Raw genomic sequence first — 19299 nt, 5'->3', positions numbered from 1 at the left:
AGCGTAGCCCTTCTCCAGCAGATCTTCCTGACCCAGGAATCGAACCAGGATCTCTGCATTGCAGGCAGATTCTTTACTAACTGAGCTATGAGGGAGGCTTTTGTATCTATAGCTTGATATCTTTCATAACTTTTGGAGAATTTTTTAAATTAATTTATTTATTTTAATTGGAGGCTAATTACTTTACAATATTGTGGTGGTTTTTGCCAGCCCCAGGTGTAGCATCAATGTCTCTCCTCTCTCTTTTTGGATTCCAGTTTACAGGCATTTTAGACCATATCCTGGTTTCTCATATGTTTCTTATTTGATTCTATATTTTATATCCTTTTTCTATGCATACCTTATTCTGTTTTTTTTTTATGACCTATGCTCCAGTTTCCAAATTTTCTCTTGTATTTTGTTTAATCTACTTTAAACCTGAGTTTAAACACTGAGTACACTATTTCAAAATTGTAGTTTTATTGATCCAGAATTTTCTGTTTGGTTATTTTTCATAGACTTCATTCTTTGAAACATATTTTCAATCTTATCTTCTATTTTTTTGAATGCATTAAGTATATGATCATTAAAGCTGTGTATGATAACTCCAATATCTGAAAACCCCATGAGTCTGTTTATAGCACTTTCTGTTTTTATTGGTATTTTTTTACCAATAGAAAAGTACTTATCATGTGCCTGATTGATTTTAATTGAAAACTAGACAGTAAGCTAAAACTTGTAGAGAGAATTTGAGGCTTAGGATGATTTGTTTTCCTCCTGTGGGGATTTGCATTTCCTTCAGGGCTGTATCTAGCAATTCAGAATAACCTCAATTGAATTTTAAAGATCTGAAATGATTTGAGGGGCCAGGGCTGGTATATTTCTCAACAGTCTATCTGTTCTCCTATTCAAGGTTCCAATTTGGATCATGAGGACTTACCAGGCTCTGAACTCTAAAGTTTTTATTCCCTTTTAGCCCTGAAAGTCTGTCAGAAGTTCTTTTCACCTTTCCAGCCTCTCAGTGCATTTTTCTGGAATCAACACAGCCCCCCACAGGGATACAGCAACCCCAAATCCTGGGCTCATCTTCAAGTTTTTTTCTTCTGTATCTTATCTTCAATTTACCATTGTCTTGCTAGTTCTCTGATGTCCTCAGGTTAGGATTTCCATTTTTAGGAGGAAAAAGTTTATTGGACTCCCAATAAAATTTGAGTTTAAGGTAAAGAATGGATAACTTTTATAGTTTCTGTCCCATGTAATAATTGGAACAGACTTATACTGAGAACTTATTCTCTGTTTATCTGACACTCACACTTAGGTGGATATCCAGTGTTTTATCTGACAACCCTACTTCAGGCAGATTTATTTCCATATTTTTCCAGCTTGCCTAGATGTTCTTTGAATTACCTAGAACATCATTGCTGGAAGTGAAATTTCACTTTTGCTAACTGGTCAACAATCTTATGTTATTAAAAACATTTTTAAAGACAAATCACCAAATGAAAATTAACAGTTTCTTAAATCCTAGCTGCCATGAACTACATGTGTGACCTTGTATAAGTGGCCTTACATTTTTGGCCTCATTTTCCTTAAATGTAAAATAGGAGTGATAGATAACATTTATTGAGGCCTTGTTATATGCCAAGCATTATACTAAGTATGTTTTAAAAGGGTTAATAATAATTGCTTCTACTTCATAGGGATTTTTGTGAGAGCCAAATTAGAAAATAATATTCTAATGAGTGGTCTGGTGCATTTTCAAAGCTAATTAACTATTAAGACCAATTTGTTATAAATTTTAAACTAAATTGAACATTATGCAAATACTAGGGCTACTAGCATCATTGCGTGCTGATGTTTCAAGTGCTACAACAGGCCTGCGTGCGTGCGCGCTAAGTCGCTTCAGTCATGTCCAACTCTTTGTGACCCTATGGACTGTAGCCTGCCAGGCTCCTCTGTCCAGGCTAGATTACTGGAGTGGGTTGCCGCGCCCTCCTCCAGGCCTACTAATCTCTAGAAAGTAGAGAGGAAGAAAAGCAATAGTTTTATTCTTTCTTTAAGTGATACTATAAGTGAAAGTCTATACTTTTTAAATACATGCCTCCCAATAAAAACTATAGTTGTAAGCGCCCATATTTGTAGAGGTAGAAACTTCAGTTTTATTCCACTCTGTGATGAGCTAGTCACTCCTGCCCAACTCTGAAAGTAAATCATATGCCAGGCAAAAATAGCCAAAATGTTATAAGGTGATCAATTTCACATGCACCATTAACCTATAAGAGTTTAGGATGTCATATTCCTCTGAAAGGGTAAGAACTACACCCTTTGAGTGGAGCATGGACTGGATTTTGACTCCCTGCTCACTGCTTGACTAGACAGCTTTATGTAGGACATGCCTGAACAACTATACATGACAATCCTGTTGAACATAAATCGATATACAGTGAGGAAGGGCAACGTGTATGTGTTGGCTGCTTTGCACATACTAGGTTTCACACGTTATTTCATTTGCTCTGTGCAACAGCCATACACGAAACAATGCATACAAAGCTGGCAATGGTCTCACCATTCTACATTGAGACTAAGGCTCAGAGAGTCTATATAACTCATTCTGTTAATGATGGGCAAGTCAAGAATTGGACTTGCGTGTATTTGATCCCACATTCCTACTCTTTCCTTAGATCACTTTTCCTTCCTAGACTTCTGCTACTCCGTACATAATGAATCAAATAAACAACAAAATGGTTATAACAGAGATGCCTTGTGTTCAAACTTTGAGGGCATTTTAAAATTATTGTTATTTTTAACTAGAAAAGCAGAGAAAGATAGAACTTCAACCCCCTTAGATGAAGTATCTGAAAAAACAACCAACAACCCTCTAATATTTCTTGGCCTTTGCACCCTGATGCTTTCATTAGAGGCAGCAACAGTATAACAATGTCTTTATGCTTGAATCTGTTCTAAAAGTCATGTAATATTCAGTTTCAGTTCAGTTCAGTCCCTCAGTCATGTCTGACTCTTTGCAACCCCATGAACTGCAGCATGCCAGGCCTCCCTGTCCATCACCAACTCCAGGAGTTTACCCAAACTCATGTCCATTGAGTCGGTGATGCAATCCAACCATCTCATCCTCTGTCGTCCCCTTCTCCTCACCCCCTCGATCTTTCCCCGCATCAGGGTCTTTTCAAATGAGTCAGCTCTTCGCATCAGGTGGCCAAAGTATTAGAGTTTCAGCTTCAGCATCAGTCCTTTCAATGAACACCCAGGACTGATTTCCTTCAGGATGGACTGGTTGGATCTCCTTGCAGTCCAAGGGACTCTCAAGAGTCTTCTCCAGCACCACAGTTCAAAAATTAGGCCATAGGAAATTATCTATGAAGCATTAGGACCACTAGAATGTAATAGAGCACAACTGCACACAGCCCTTAGCACATGGCTATTGCTGCCAGCAGTTACCCACTCCACACATGCCCTGTTATCAGGCAACAGTTAGTGCCAGACCATTAATGGTCACTCAACCATTGCTCCGTGCCAGGCCCCTCCCCTAAGTGCTGCTGCTGCTGCTGCTAAGTCACTTCAGTCATGAGCGACTCTGTGCGACCCCATAGACGGCAGCCCACCAGGCTCCCCTGTCCCTGGGATTCTCCAGGAAAGAACACTGGAGTGGGTTGCCATTTCCTTCTCCAATGCATGAAAGTGAAAAGTGAAAAGTGAAAGTGAAGTCGCTCAGCCGTGTCCGACTCTTGGCGACCCCATGGACTGGAGCCCGCCAGGCTCCTCTGTCCATGGGATTTTCCAGGCAAGAGTACTGGAGTGGGGTGCCATTGTGAGCAGCTCGCAATGTTGTTGTTTAATCGCTTAGTCATGTCTGACTCTTCATGACCCCATGTACTGGAGCCCGCCAGGCTCCTCTGTCCATGGGCTTTCCCAGGCAAGAAAACTGGAGTGAGTTGCCATTTCCTTCTCCAGAGGATCTTCCCAACCCAGGGATCAAACCCACGTCTCCTGCATTGCAGGCGGATTCTTTGCCACTGAACCACCTGGGAAGTCCCGTTTGTCAGTGAGCAACCATTAATAGTCCTTCTCAGCCATTGGTTGGAACTGCAGTGGCCCTCCCCAATGCAAGCTGCTGTCAGTGAGCAGCCATTAGTGGCTCACTTAGCCAATGGTCGGTGGAGTGGTGGTCATCAGGCAGAGAGTGAGGCAGGAGGTGGGGGGTGAGGTAAGAGATGGAGACTTGGATTACAGGTGAACTGAGAGGCCCGGGGAACAGGCTGGGGGCTGTGTCCTGCAAAACTCCAGAGCCCTGGCCAAGGCTGTCCACTGGCCTTGGTCCAAGCCTTGAGGCAGCACTGAACCTCTCCCTCATCCTTGTCTCTGTGACCTAATGGCAGCAGCAGTCTGCCTGTGAAGTCGGTGAGACTTGGCCCTGGCTATTTGTGCAGCCTGAGGAGCCTGAGGGCCAGATGAGTTCTGGGTGCCTGGCTCCCTCAGTGATGACAGCTGGCACAGTCTGGGGACCTGGCCCTGAGGGAGCCTCCAGCTGAGATCTGCCTCTTCTTAGCCAGGATCTGGACCTCAAAAGGTGAAAGTTGTGCCTGGGGACCCTGACCTTTCTTGTCATAACAGAGAATTTGTTTGGTGGAGGTTTGCAGGGACATTGTTACATGACCGTGACCTGATCTCAAGAGCAAAGGATCTGACACCAAGAAGTGTGCAACAATTCACCGTACCCTCCCTCACCTTTCCTAGAAAAGGGCTTTGCTGAAAGCTTTCAGGGAGTTTGGGGTTTTAAAGGCACAAGTCACCGTCTTCTTGCATGGCCCTCAATAAAGCCTTCTCTGCTCCAAACCCTGATGTTTTGGTAATGATTAGCTTCACTGTGCAGAGACGGCAATGGCACCCCACTCCAGTACTCTTGCCTGGCAAATCCCATGGACGGAGGAGCCTGGTAGGCTGCAGTCCATGGGGTCACTAGGAGTCAGACACGACTGAGCAACTTCACTTTCACTTTTCACTTTCATGCATTGGAGAAGGAAATGGCAACCCACTCCAGTGTTCTTTCCTGGAGAATCCCAGGGACAGGGGAGCCTGGTGGACTGACAGTCTATGGGGTCGCACAGAGTCGGACACGACTGAAGCGACTTAGCAGCAGCAGCAGCTTCACTGTGTGTCCGGCACATGGACTGGCATTTCGGTAATGAGGGCAGTGTAGCTGCTCTTGGGTTAAGGAAGGCAGTGGAGTCAATCAAATGAAACCAATATTTCATCAGTCATTTTTCAACAGCCATTTCTTGAGAATCGCTGCATTACGTGTCACTGGAAATATAAAGATAAATAGTGCCTAGTCTCCTCCTGGAAAAATTCAGTGTGGGGCTAATCAAACAGACCAGTTGAATATAACAGTCACCAAAGAAGCATGGAAGTTTGCAAGACAAAGTGATATTCTAAAATCCATACCATAAATCATCTGTATATGATATTGTTCATGTGTTTTAACAATTGTAGGTAACTTCTCTATAGAGCCCATCTCAAATTATTATTCAGTCACTCAGTCATGTCTGACTCTTTGAGACCCCATGGACTGCAGCACACCTGTGTCCTTCACTATCTCCTGAAGTTTGTTCAGACTCATGTCCATTGAGTTGATGATGCCATCCAACCATCTCATCCTCTGTCACCTCCTTCTTCTCCTGCCCTCAATTTTCTCAGCATCAGGTTGTTTTCCAGAGAGCCAGCTCTTTGCATCAGGTGGCCAAAGTATTAGAGCTTCAGCATCAGTCCTTCCAATGAGTATTCAGGGTTGATTCCCTTTAGGATTGACTGTTTTAATCTCCTTGCTGTCCAAGGGACTCTCAAGAATCTTCTCCAGCACCACAGTTTGAAAGCATCAGTTCTTTGGTGCTCAGCCTTTTTTATGGTCCAGCTCTCACATCCAAAAAACAATTGAGTATCTCTTTCAAGTTTGAATAGGAAATTGTTTAAACAGCAGGAGCTATTTAGGTTAAATAAAAGGAAAATCCATTAGTAAATTAAGTTGCTGAACACTGGAATCTTAAAACGCTTAAGAAAAAAAAGAATTTGCCAGTAGTTTTTCAGAAAACAATCATAATACTTTGAAGGTTTCCATGAATTCTTGGCTCTAAACATGCACTGACCCTCTCACCTAGAAATAGGATTCAATAAAAGATTGTATATAATTTCCCTGACCTTTTTATGTGAAAGCATTGGAATAATTTACTTGAAAGGAAAGCTAGTAGTGCCTTTCTGGGATACCTGCTATATAAAATTTTCCTCCACACAACTAAACTTGAAGTGAAGCCATTTGGCTCCTCCATGCCCATCTCTCTGGCATTTACAGGCAGAGTAACTCATATTCTGAACTACAGTGACTCAGTGTGGTGACCTGGTTCACTGCTCAGGGTGCCTCCGTGATCCCTTGTCATTGTGGTTCAGTCACTCAGTCATGTCTGACTCTTTGCAACCCCATGGACTGCAGCGCACCAGGCTTCCCTGTCCCTCACCATCTCCTGCAGTTTGCTCAAACTCATGTCCATCGAGTCAGTGATGCCATCCAACCATCCCATCCTCTGTTGTCCCCTTCTCCTGCCTTCAATTGGAGTCTTTTCCAAAGAGTTGGCTTTTCACATCTGGTGGCCAAAATATTGGAATTTCAGCATCAGTCCTTCCAATGAATATTCAGGATTGATTTCCTTTAGGAGTGACTGATTTGATCTCCTTACAGTCCAAGGGACGCTCTTGGACTCTCTTCGAACCACAGTTCGAAGAGATCAATTCTTTGGTGCTCAGCCTTTTTTTATTGTCCAGCTCTCACATCTATCTGTCCATGACTACTGGAAAAACCATAGCTTTGACTATATGGACCTTTGTAGGCAAAGTAAAGTCTCTGCTTTTTAATACACTGTCTAGGTTTGTCATTGCTTTCCTTCCAAGGAGAAAGCATCTTTTAATTTCATGGCTTCAGTCACCATCCACAGTGATTTTGGAGCCCAAGAAAATACCTGCCTCTCAGGCTAAAACAGTAATATTGACTTAGCCAAAAAGTTTGTTCAGGTTTTTCTGTAATCAGGATGTATAGACCTATAGATCTCTGTATGTAGACCTTATGTGGGGTGCCTTGGAGAATATGGAACTAAGTTAAAAGATTGTCCACCAAGAGCTTAAAAGGCAATCAACAGATATGCAAAATCACTGCACTGCAAGGATGAAGAAGAAAGGAAATTTAAAATATTGATATTTTAAAGTAAAGTAAGAATATGTCTACAAAAGGTAAGCATTTGGCAGTGGGAAATCTTAACTGCGATTCAATGGATTAAAAAAAAAAAAAACTAAATTCAATGGCTAATTAAAAGTTGATTAAAATCTTTTAGAATAAAAATGAGATGCTATTTTAAACTTATATTTAATTGATAATATTCAATGTTAGCAAGGATTAAAGAGTTGATCAGAGTTACATTTTCTGGTCAAAGTATACAGTGCTTTGTAGAAAGCAATTTGGCCACAGAAAGGGAGAATCCTTATATAGTCCTGTCTTCTAAAGAAAAATATTGCAATTCTCATATGCTTTATATGATATATTGAAACTTTTCTATATCATCTAGGTTTAGGTTCAGCTACATATGCTAGAAACCCCCAAATAACAATGGCAAAGAGCATAAATGTGATCTGCAAGGGAGGCTACAAAACGTTCTTTAGCTGGGCATTACTACCCAAAATAAAACTGAAATTTAATCATTAAGGATGAAAAGGAGAATGAGTGTTGGTAGATAAGAAGCAATTTTGGCTCCATTATCATAGAGAACAAATTTGAACTTAAAAATAATTTTCAAAAAGGCATTAATTTTAAGGGAAAATCCCAAATTTCCAAGATGAGGAAAATATTTTCAAGTTACAAATTGATTCAGATTCCATAGAACAACGAATGTTATCTACAAAGCTTTGAATTGATGGTTGATGTTCAATCGCTAAATCATGTCTGACTCCTTGAAACCTCATGGGCTGCTACACACCAGGCTCCCCTGTCCTTTACTATCTCCCAGAGTTTGCTCAAACTCATGTCCTTTGAGTGGGCGATGCCATCCAACCGTCTCATCCTCTGTCACCTCCTTCTCCTCTGGCCCTCAGTCTTTCCCAGCATCAGGTCCTTAGATGGTTGAACATGCTTTATTAGCAATTTACTTTAAAAAGCGAAAGGTGTTATTATATACAGCGTATACACTCAAGTATGCAAAACACACTCTTAAAAGTGTTTTTTATACTTTGCTTCATTGTCCATATTTTCCATAATGAACATATTAAAATGAATGCTAAGAAAATTGTAGACATTATTTTTAAATACATTATAATTGAAGACAAATTCCCAGATTTGAGAAACAAGAACTCAAATTGGGAGAGTCCGCATGTTGTTCCAGACAAAATTAATATAAGGGACTAAGACAAAGCCCAATAAATTTTTCAAATTTAAAGAGAAAAAAACCCTATTGACAGTTAATTGGGAAAAGCAGGTCACCTTCCAATGAACCAAACTCAAGTTGGCCACAGATTTTGTCCTCTGCAAAACAAAATGCTAAAAAGTTATGGAGTTTCCACATTATTATCTAGTGATCATCATCAGAAAATATGCCTCTCTTCTGTGTATTTCATAATTTCTCAAAGTCTTCCTTCAAATTACCAACATACTAATCACAATGAATTCAATAAGAGAAAATTATAGAAGAAACAGACTGGTAGTGATCACCAAATCACCTAAAATCTTAAAACTGAGGGTTTAAAAGCAATAACTTCTAATGGGATAGGATGAATGCTGAAAAGTCTAAATGATAGATTGACCTTGGGTTAAAAAACACTAAGACCAAAACAAATTTTGATGATGCACATTCAGAAAAAAGTTGGACCATGAGGCCACAAGTAAAGCAAGGCTGTCAGGGGTGGCTGCCTGGGTGGGAGGAATTGGGTGGCAGTTCCTGGGGGTGTCCTCTCTGGCCCTGGCCTTTTCTCCCAGGGTTACAGCCTACTTCTCAGTCCCATTTTATTTTTGTCTTTCAGCTGAAACTAAGATCTGCTTCAAATACTACCATGGAGTGAGTGGAGCCTTGCGAGCCACCACCCCCAGCGTCACCGTCAAAAACTCAGCAGCTCCTGTAAGTCCTGTGTCCTCCTCTTTTGTCCTCCTCTTAGAACTAACTCTGGTGCTTCTTTACTTTGCTATTCTGTTCTTATGTTTTAATGTATGTGTGCTGGGGGTGGGGAATCTCCACACAAATATGGAGATATATTGATAGATTCTGAAAATATCTATATTGATACATATAATGATAGATTCAGACAGACAGAAGCACATCTCAAAATCATGCAGTGAAATGAGATCCCAAAGAAACTTATCAGAATGCATACATCCCACATTTTGTTAGAGAAATATCAGGCTTCACTAGATAACCAGATGTTTCTAATAGACTCACACATAATTGGGCTTCCCAGGTGGCATTAGTGGTAAAGAACCCACCTGCCAACAGAGGAGACATAAGAGAGGCAGGTTCGATCCCTGGCTTGGGAAGGTCCCCTTGAGGAGGATGTGGCAACATACTCCAGTATTCTTGCCTGGAGAATCCCATGGACAGAGGAGCCTGGCAGGCTACAGTCTGTAGGGTCGTAAAGAGTCAGACACAACTGAAGTGATTTAGCACATACGCGTAATTGCAGTGAATAAAAGTCTCTCTTAGGAATACATCTTTAAAATTCAACGATGTTAAATATTTAAATTACTGTATGTTTAAATTTTTTAGGCTTAAGGTAAATTTCTGGAATAGAATTTAAAGTTTTAGACTGATTTTAGTCATAGAATTAGAAAGTGATAGGCCTAGAAAAGACTAGAATCTCTGGTCCTTTTCTTCTTTTCTTTATATAAATGAGGAAAGTGTGATTTTACCGAGGAATTTAAGTGATATACCTAGGGTCACACAGTTAGCTAGCTGAAGATTGGAGATTTAAATCACACTGTTTCCTACTTGGTGGCTCTGTTGAGTACTATGGTGAAAAATGCTATCTTTTCCTAAATTACAGTCTGGTTTTATCTTTGTGTTGCTTCTTACCTTAGTTCTCAATTCATCAGATGAGGCTAACTGAAATCTTACAAATGGCATCCCTTTTCCTTTCATATAAATTAAAAATGACAGACTGGGGAAAGTTGAACAGAAACCACTGAGGACTTTGTAAGTAGAGTATCACTTTTACTTACTAGTGTAAGTAAAAAAAGATTTGAGGGTTTTTTCCCCTATGTAAAAAGAAAGAGAAATTGAATGAGAAATGAAATAAGAATGATTTAGAAAGAACCTCAGCTCCAAAAGACACCATTTGCTGTTTCACAAATCATTTTTTCCATGTGCTAAAGATGACTGTTTTGAGTCCTCAGTGGGGGCAGTAAGACAAACAGGCTTGGGAACCAGGAGCCTGTCTGCCTCCATCCTGACAGGTGAAGCAGAACTGGACTTGGGCTGGGGCAGAAGGAGGCTGGGGGTGGACAGGACTTTCCAGGGCTTCCCATGAGGGGACACGCAGCAGGCAGGGCAGGGAGAAGAGAGGAGGGACCAGCTACACTGTTCACTGGCTCTACCATTTCTCCCTGCACTCACCCTGTCTACTTATATGTGATGTTTGTCACTTTATGGAGTGGGTCAGAAGTCTTAAGTGCGATAATCTGAGGACATATCCCCAGAGTGGTGAGCCCAACTTCCAGGTCCATCTGTAAGGACCATCGCCCAAAGAGGGGAGCCAATTGTCCAGGCAGGAGGAGCAACAGAATAGAAGCAGTGAAACTGGAGCTGAATATCGAGGTGGACAAAGCAAGAAGGCTTTGAACACACAACAGAGAAAGAAGAGGCTGAAGGCAGAGTCTAGCTGATTCAGGAAGAGCCCTCCCCTCACGCTTGGCTGGTTTTCGCCACAGCACAGCGAGTCAAGTGATGGGGCAGCTTCTCCCAGATGCCTGAATTCCTCAGCCAAGATGGGCCTTGCCCAGGGATGGGACTGGCCTGCTGGCTCAAGGCTGGAATGAGACAGGAGAGCTCCTCACCTGCTCAGGTGGGCTGCTATGGGTGTGTCCAGCCCTGGAATTCCAGTGAATTCTTATCTTCTGGGAAGTCCTTTTTGGAGGAAGCTCTCTGGGGCATTTGGCTTCTCTGAACTCAGCCTACTGGAAACTCCAGTTTTAACCTGCTCCTCAGACTAATGCAAAATGTGATCTACATCATCAGAGAGGTATACAACCTAAGCCTAAAAAAATACAAGGTGCCAGGTACCTGGAAAACTGCCTAAGGTGACACTGAGGAAAAGCCCTCTTTGAGATGAGATCAGTTTGTCACCTGGCTTAGGCTTTCCAGGGGATGTGACATCAGAATCAAGGGCTTAGGTCTGAGGAGAGGAAACAGCAGGTTGTTTGACAGGCATGTTAAGGAGCTGGCCTGCTTCTGAGTCAGCACTGGCCCCACCGCGTTATCCCATGTCTGCTCCCGTGGCTTATGCTTAAAATGCAGACATCTGGAAACACTCTGACATGTTACTGTTCTTCTCTTATCTTCTCCAAGGTGACTTTCTTGTATAAATCAGTAGACACTTGGGTTGACACTTTAATGTACTTTCCATACACAACTTTTGTTTCTTTTCTTAATCCAAGAGCCTGACCTCCAAGCCCATGTGATGCCAGGAGTGGAGCGTAATCTTCCCACTGCCTCATTAGTGATGAGTCCTATGGCAGAAGGGAGGATGTACTTTCCTGCAAGACAACCTTTTAACATGCAGTTGGGTTTTGTGATGGTTAAACTTCTGGTGGCCTTTATTATTCTGTACCATGGTGCATTCTTCAAAGGCGATTTACTTGTATTGTTCTAATTGATTCATGGCATATTGGTGAGACAGTTGGGAAGGGTCTTTTTGGTTAAGTGACGATTGGCTATGTGGTTGTGGAGCTGAATTTAATCTAGCCTTTGCTTCCTGAACTCAGTTTAGTTTTTGAACTTTGCCTTTGCATTTGGTCTGTGGACTTAAGCTCACTGTTTCTAAAGGGAAGTGCTATTCAATTTTTCCAAAATCAGCTTGCCATTTTTAAACTGAGGATTGCTGGTGCCACCCTGATCTCTTATGAAGAGTTGTTTCTGTATGGCCATTCTATCATGTCCCAGTGGCTTGGTGGCTGGAAGTCCAAATCAAGGTGTTCACAGGATTGGTTTCTTTTGATGCCTCTCTTCTTGGCTTGCAGACTACTGTCTTCTCATTGTGTACAAAAATGGCCTTTTCTCTATGTGCCTGAATCCTTGGCATCTCTTCTTGTTCTTGTAAGGACACCAGTCCTATTGGATCAGGACCCAACTCTAAAGCCCTCATTTAACATTAATTACCTCTCTAAAGGCACAGTCTCCAAATATAGGGAGTTAGGATGTAAACAAATGAATTTGGTAGGGGGACACAAGTCAGTCCATAACAGAGACCCACTGTCTCCTTGGGCTGACTTGACAAAGTCTACCCCAGCCATCTGCTGCACAGTCCTTGTGTTCCAGCAGTAATAGTCCATCTGTCTATCTGGTAACTGTGATTATACACACACACACACAAAGGATTTGATTCTTATTTTCTGGGACTCTTTAATGAAACAACACTGGTGAAGACCCCTGATCTAAAAGAACCATTCCTGTCTCCCCTAGTCATACGCGCGCGCGCACACACACACACACACACACACACACACACACTTGCTTCCCAGGTGGCTCTAGTGGTAAAAAAAAAAAAAAGCCGCCAATGCAAGAGATGTAAGAGATGCTGATTCAGTCCCTGGTTCAGGAAGATCCCCAGGAGGAAGGCATGGCAACCCTCTCCAGTATTCTTGCCTGGAGAATCCCATGGACAGAGGAGCCTGGTAGGCTACAGTCCACAGGGTCACAAAGAATCAGACACAACTGAAGCAGCTTAGCACACATGCAGGCATATACACATATATGTATATATTCAGTTACATATATTGTTTTTCTTTACATCAACTTGATTGTTTCTATACAATCCAATAAACCAACTTTATACTCATCCATTATAATACTAACCATGAAATGCTAGAGATTTTTAGAACTACAATGAAGACCAAAATAAGTATAAAAGGTATCACCATTTTTAACATTAAAAAAATACACAAATAGTATATCCTCCTTGGAAATACTTATAAACAAAGAGGAAAATATCACTTGTAATTCCACCACTCAAAAGAGCCTCAGGAACTTGTCGAAAGGAAGGGCTTTTGATTGCCTCTGGCCTTGGAGCCGGCTTTTGGAGTAAGGTTAACAAGTGTCCTGGGGAGAGGGTGGCCAGCCAGCCCCTGGGCTCCATGGGCCTCAGAGCCAGTCAGCACTGGAGCTTTTACACAGAAAGTGCCTGATAAATGGCCGTCAGGTTGACGAAAGTCTAGCCAAACATTCTGGTTTTCAAATTCTAAATGGCCTTTCTATAAAAAGTTTGCTTTTTTTTTTTTTTTAACATTTCACTGAGGGATAAGAAATCTCAAATTACAAAGATGCTGACTCCAGATTTGCACCTTTCAACTCAAGTGTTCAACTCAGCGGTCACACTCTGGGAAAAGCACTCCTTCAGGGAAAGAGTCTGAGAGAAAGTAAGTAAATTAAACCTGACCCACAAGCAGAGTGATGAAGGCAGTGTGTCGAGCACCAGTAGGTCAGAGATACCTGGGATTGGCAAGGAGGGTCCAAGTTCTCCCCTACTTCAAGCAGGAAAATAGCCCCCAGCCACACTGGTTGAGATGCTGGCCAGAGAGAGAAGCACAGCCCAGGTGGTCTCCTCCTCACACCCAGAGGGCTGCCTTCCACTGGCCACTTCCACACCAGCCACTTTTCAGACATAATTAAAAGTTCCATGGTTATCCTGTACAACAAATTGACATCAGGGCTTTTGCCTTTCTTGGTCTATGCAGAAAGCAAAGTTCAGGTTGATTAACAGGCAGATTAACTCGACTCTTTTAATTTCTTTGGTTCAAAACACATGATCTGTAAGACTGACCCGAGGAGCCAAGCCCTCAAATGTGCTTACTCCAGGGTTTGTTGCTGCCCCTACCCCTCGCAATAATTAATCTTGGGTCTAGTAGATCATTAGGTCTGACCCCTTTCAACCACCTGAACTGAGCCCAGGATTTAAGGTTGCCCATTGGGCTGCCTGGGGAGGAAGACAGAGTCCCCACTTTTAGATTAGGGTTCTTCTCCAGGGCTTTTTCATTAAGCAGTCCCAAAACTCAGAAGCCAATCCTTGCATCTTAATCACAGAGATAAATCTTTTTTCTCCTTTGGAGTTTGTCTGTGTTGCTCTTAATAGAGGGAGCAGAAGCCCTTAAATGAGTAAAGTCCTCAGGCATGTGAGGGTGTAAAGGCTCTGTCTGTGCTCAGCCAAGGGTAAGTCAGAATTATTAGGCAGCGCTAGGATTGAGAGCAGAGTCTGACCCCTAGAGTTTTCTTATACCTCCCCCAGGGCTGTGGACAGTTTCCCTGCCCACGTTCTTGACCACAACTAACTTTGACGAAAATGGCTGCTCTGTCAGAACCTAAAGAGGACTGCATTTCAGAGGAGGTTAGTATAATCTTAGCACTAATACTTCAGTTTAGGGGTTCAGGTATTTGTGCACCCAAATAGATGCATGTGCACATAGCCACTACCGGGTTATTTTAAAGACTCCCTGAGTTTCATTGGAGCCTCTCTAATTTTTCAGCCAACTGTATGGTTTGTGTGTGTTACACTTTCAAATGACAAAAAAAAAAATCTTGCTTGCTTAAAATTGTCAACATTAACCTAATATTTTTTTCTTAAACTATTTGAAACTATTATTCTTTTTTCTTTCTAGACCCTTTCTAGCAATTGTAAGTTTCTTTAATTGCCTTTTTCTAAAGGCTTAGCCGAAATGAGGTGATTTTGCTTTCTTAGGGCATAATGACTACTGGTGAGGAGAAATAAGGAGGTTTTCTCAACTGGGAGACTAACATTTCAAAGAGTTGTGTATAACCTGAAACAACCATGTGGTTTATGGGTAGAGTTCTCTCAGATAACCTGCCTTAGGAAGATTCTGCATTGTGCCCTCAGATGTCCCAAATTTGCCTTTTTAGAACACTTCGAGCTGAAAAGAAAGGTATGGATAACCTCCATTCCAGATGCAGGACTTGGGGGTAATTATTGCTTATTTGGAGGGAGGGATGCGCGAGCACAAATATACTGTCCACTTCATTGAACATTAGTTCACTTTGTTGAACTAATAGGAGCAAGAAGTGATGATCACACTGAAATCAAATAAAACTGGATTCAAATCTCTGCTGTCTGACTTACTAGCTGTAGGCATTTGAAGGGCAGGAAAGGCGCTTTTTCAAGCCAACAGCATACCCAACCCCAAAAGTTATTTGGCATTTCTTTGCCTTATTCCTTTGCACACTCAATTCCTACTCTTAAAATCTTTTCTTGAATAATGTAGGGAAATAATGGAATAAAGTAATGTATAGTATCATTTTCTCATATTTTTTCTTCTTACTTGGGCTGCACAAATTAAAATGGGACTAACACTTTTCTCATTCATTTAACAAGAGTTTGTTGCCAAATATTAGAGAAAATACCCCACTGCTCTGTATTTCCTAAACAGTAAAACAGAGATGCCAGGAAATGAATTTATACTCCTGACCATCAGAATTACTCATGTAGAATTAAGGTCCAGATGTGGTAGTTATGGGTCCTGAGTTTTATCCTCTACAAGTTTAATCCTGAATAAAGGCATGAACAAAAATCAGTGACCACTGTTCTTATTATCCATAATTGTACTATAAAATGCAGCTAAGAGATAATTCTGTTGTATTTCTTGATGGCTTCCATATTCATATTAAAGAGACAATCTCTCCCACATTCTGGCCTCTCAGTTCCTATGGCCAACCTTCCTCAGCCATTGACTCCCACGGTTCTAGTCTAGGTCTTCCCAACATGAGTGGTTGCATCACTTCCAAATTCTCAGATCCCAGTATACCACTCTTAGACCATCCTCTTCCCACTTTGCAGCTCACTGGCCTGCCCCAAGTCTCTTGATCTTAACTACATAATCACACACGTTTCACCTCCCTCTTTAGCCTTATCACTGACCCATTCATCTCTTTGTCACTCTCACCTGGCAAAGTCCACCATGGTTAAACCCAATTTTGCCCACCCTTGTTCTAGGAAGTAAAAGAATTTTTATAACCACAAATCTCAAGAGCCCTTTAGCACTCCCAAGGAGCACTCAACTTTTCCCACATTCAAAGAAGGCTATTTCATATTTTCTTATTTTTCCTCAAATCTATAGCACCTGCCCCCTCTCCACCATGATGACCTGCTTTCCTTCGCTGAGAAAATAGAGGCCATCAGACCCTGATCAGCTTGCCTGCACATGGCCCACTGCGCTAGCCTACCTGAATGCGGGCTCACAAGCTCTGTTCCTTCTCATTCCCACTGTCCCGGGTCAAACTGTCAATTTATACATAGGATGCTAGCTCATCTTGCCTTCTAAGAAACTCTGATCCTGAGATTAGTATCTGTCTCCTGCATAGCCAATTCTCCTCTCTGTTGGAACTTTCTCAGCTCATCACATAATGTTTCTGCTCAAAATTGGCTTTTCTGTTCAACATTCTTTCCATAACCTTCCAGTCCTAGGTGGCCTGCCCCCGCCTACTGCTGCCCCCTCCTTTTCCATCTATTTCTAGTATCACTGGTTGTCTTTCCCACCCTTGAGTTCAGCAAGCCAGTCTGCTCTTAGGGCCTTTGTTCTTCATGTGAGGAACATGTCCCCCAGATATTGAAATGGCTTACTGCATCTTTTCATTTAGGATTTTTCTCAACGTCACCTTCTCAGTGGTCTCTGTAAGCACCCAATGTAAGAGAGTCTCCACACACATACAGGCACTCTCCAGGCTCCATCATGCTTTGTTTTCACTCGTGGTGCTCATGGTGCAGTTTCTGTGTGTTTAGTCCCCCTATTAAAGTATAACCTCTAAGATCAAGGATGCATTTGCCTGTCCTATTCAGAGCTGGTTCCCAGCACCAGCTAGAATAATACCTGGCATGTGGCAGGCCATCCATAAAACACTTGTACCCAATAGGTATGGTTTGAGGCCCTGGCTTGGCCTTTTAACTTGGTGGCCTTTAACTTCTCTGAGGGAGGCTCCATTTCTGAATCTACAGCAGTATAGAGGGATGATAAAAATAGGATTTGTTTCATTGGACTGTTAGAAGGTTATGTGAGGATGAGATGAAGTGATGCCAGGGATGTTCTCAGCACTGGCCCAGCATGTAGTGAGGATACAGTAAGAATTGATTGGTATTATGAGTCTCATGAGCAAATCCTGTTTCTCTGTGGGTCTCCTCCAGCTCTCTGGTTGCAAAAATACATAGATTTCAGTATCAGTATCATATAGAGAAGCTGAATGCATATTTGGACAATATACAGAAAAATTAAAAGTGCCAAAAATAATGAGTTTGTACCTGTAAGAATGGGTTTAATCCCTTCATTCAGGGTATTTTAAGAGGAAATCACTGTCCCATAAAAAGTACCTGTGGGATGGATGGAGAATAGTTCAAAATGGTGGCTGAACTGTGGATTGTAGTTTAATAAATATTTGTGAGAGAAGAACTAGACCAGAAGTACTTCAGTTTACTTCTTGTGCCCAAATGAGTCTGTTGCTTAGAGACATTGTCTTAGAAGATCACAATGTAGGCAACCAGAGAGTGGGCCTGGGCTTCCCACACAGCCCCTGGAAAGGCAGAGAGGAGAGATAACAGGTTCTTGATGCTGACCAGTATTTAATGAAAGAGTAAGAACTCCCCTCCAGATATGAGATAAAGGGAGGTGCCCACTCATCACATCATTCAGCAAGTTGTAGGGAGGAGGAACCTCCACGATGTATCTAGGGGAGGGCAGCCGTTTCTGCCATGGGGGTGTGAGGGCCCTGACGTGGCAGAGTACCTGGGCATCTGTGGACCTAAGTGGGCTTTTCTTAGTTTTTCATGGAAGACCTGTGTGCCATGTCATGGGACAGCAGACATTGCCCTAGAGAGAGACACACATTTTGCTTAGAACCTAAACACATTTTTATATTTTAAAATACACCTTAGAAATTTTAAAGCAAGTCATTGAGGAGATAGTTTGTATGAAAGTAAAATCAATGTATAGGCATCTTTTCAGGAGCATCATTCATTTTTCAAGGAGTAAATATTGTCACAGTCTCACCACACACTCTTGTAGCTGAGCCATGCGCATCCCTCCCCGGGTGAGCCCTCACATTGCCTGTCTGTTTAGTCAGAGGGAGTGGGTGGCTGCAAAGAGCTCTGTGCAAAATGCAGCCCTTGTCTTCCACTGATCAGACTGTCTGACCCAGATGGAAAGGCAGCTGACATACTTCCTATGATTTAATTTACCCAAAACTTTGCAGTACATTATTTTTTTTAATTGGAGGATAATTGCTTTACAATGTTGTGTTGGTTTCTGCTGTACAACAACATGAATCAGTCATAATTGTGTGTGTGTGTATATATATATATATATCCCCTCTGTCTTGCTCCTCTCTCCATCCACATCCCACCCCTCTAGGTCTTCACAAATATCGTATATTAACACATATATATGGAATCCAGAAAAACAGTACTGATGAACCTATTTACAGGGAAAAAATGGAGGTGCAGATGTAGAGAATGCACTTGTGGACATAGCAGAGGAAGGGGAGGGTAGGATAAATTGAAAATGTGGTATTGACATAAATACACTATCACGTGCAATACATTAATTTAATAGCTATTTTTAATAAGTAGAATTAAAGCAGGTTTTTTTTTCCCCCTTCAGCCACATAGATTTAGACACAAAGACCAAACTCTTGTCATTCTTCCATCCTTAGCTGGACTTACTGGCAATAAATGACAAAAACTAGGTCTGAAGGACAGTGATTTTGAGGAATTTTATAGTCTGTAAGAAAGTGATTCTAAATTCAGAGTACAAAGAAAGAGATCAGCCAAAGGAACTCCTCTCTTTTCCTCAACACCCTCTTCTAATCAGTCACCAAGTTCTACCCCTTTACTATCTAATGGTACAAGCCTCTCCTCTCCCCTCTGTCCTAATCATATTGTCAAAACTCTCATCGGCTGCCTCCAGATTAGTTCTCTGCCTCTGTCTTGTGCTTTCTAAACTCAGGCTTCTCAGCCTGGGGCCCACCATGGACTTGATGACAAAAACTTGGCCTCTGTGCACCAGTGACAAATTGAATC

General features: G+C 41.9%; 1 protein-coding gene across 1 annotated transcript in view; it reads left to right on the top strand.

Annotated features, from left to right (window-relative positions):
- Positions 1–19299, top strand: part of HECW1 (HECT, C2 and WW domain containing E3 ubiquitin protein ligase 1) — a 483654-nt gene that overhangs the window by 251597 nt on the left and 212758 nt on the right. The window contains exon 5 of the mRNA XM_055590733.1: positions 9046–9140. Coding sequence (XP_055446708.1) covers positions 9046–9140 — 95 coding nt within the window. The remainder of the gene's footprint in view (positions 1–9045; positions 9141–19299) is intronic.

Source organism: Bubalus kerabau, chromosome 8 (assembly GCF_029407905.1).
Source record: "Bubalus kerabau isolate K-KA32 ecotype Philippines breed swamp buffalo chromosome 8, PCC_UOA_SB_1v2, whole genome shotgun sequence".
In the NCBI taxonomy this organism is placed as follows: domain Eukaryota; kingdom Metazoa; phylum Chordata; class Mammalia; order Artiodactyla; family Bovidae; genus Bubalus; species Bubalus kerabau.
Note: the sequence above shows the minus strand (reverse complement) of the source record. Positions and strands in the feature narration are given on the sequence as shown.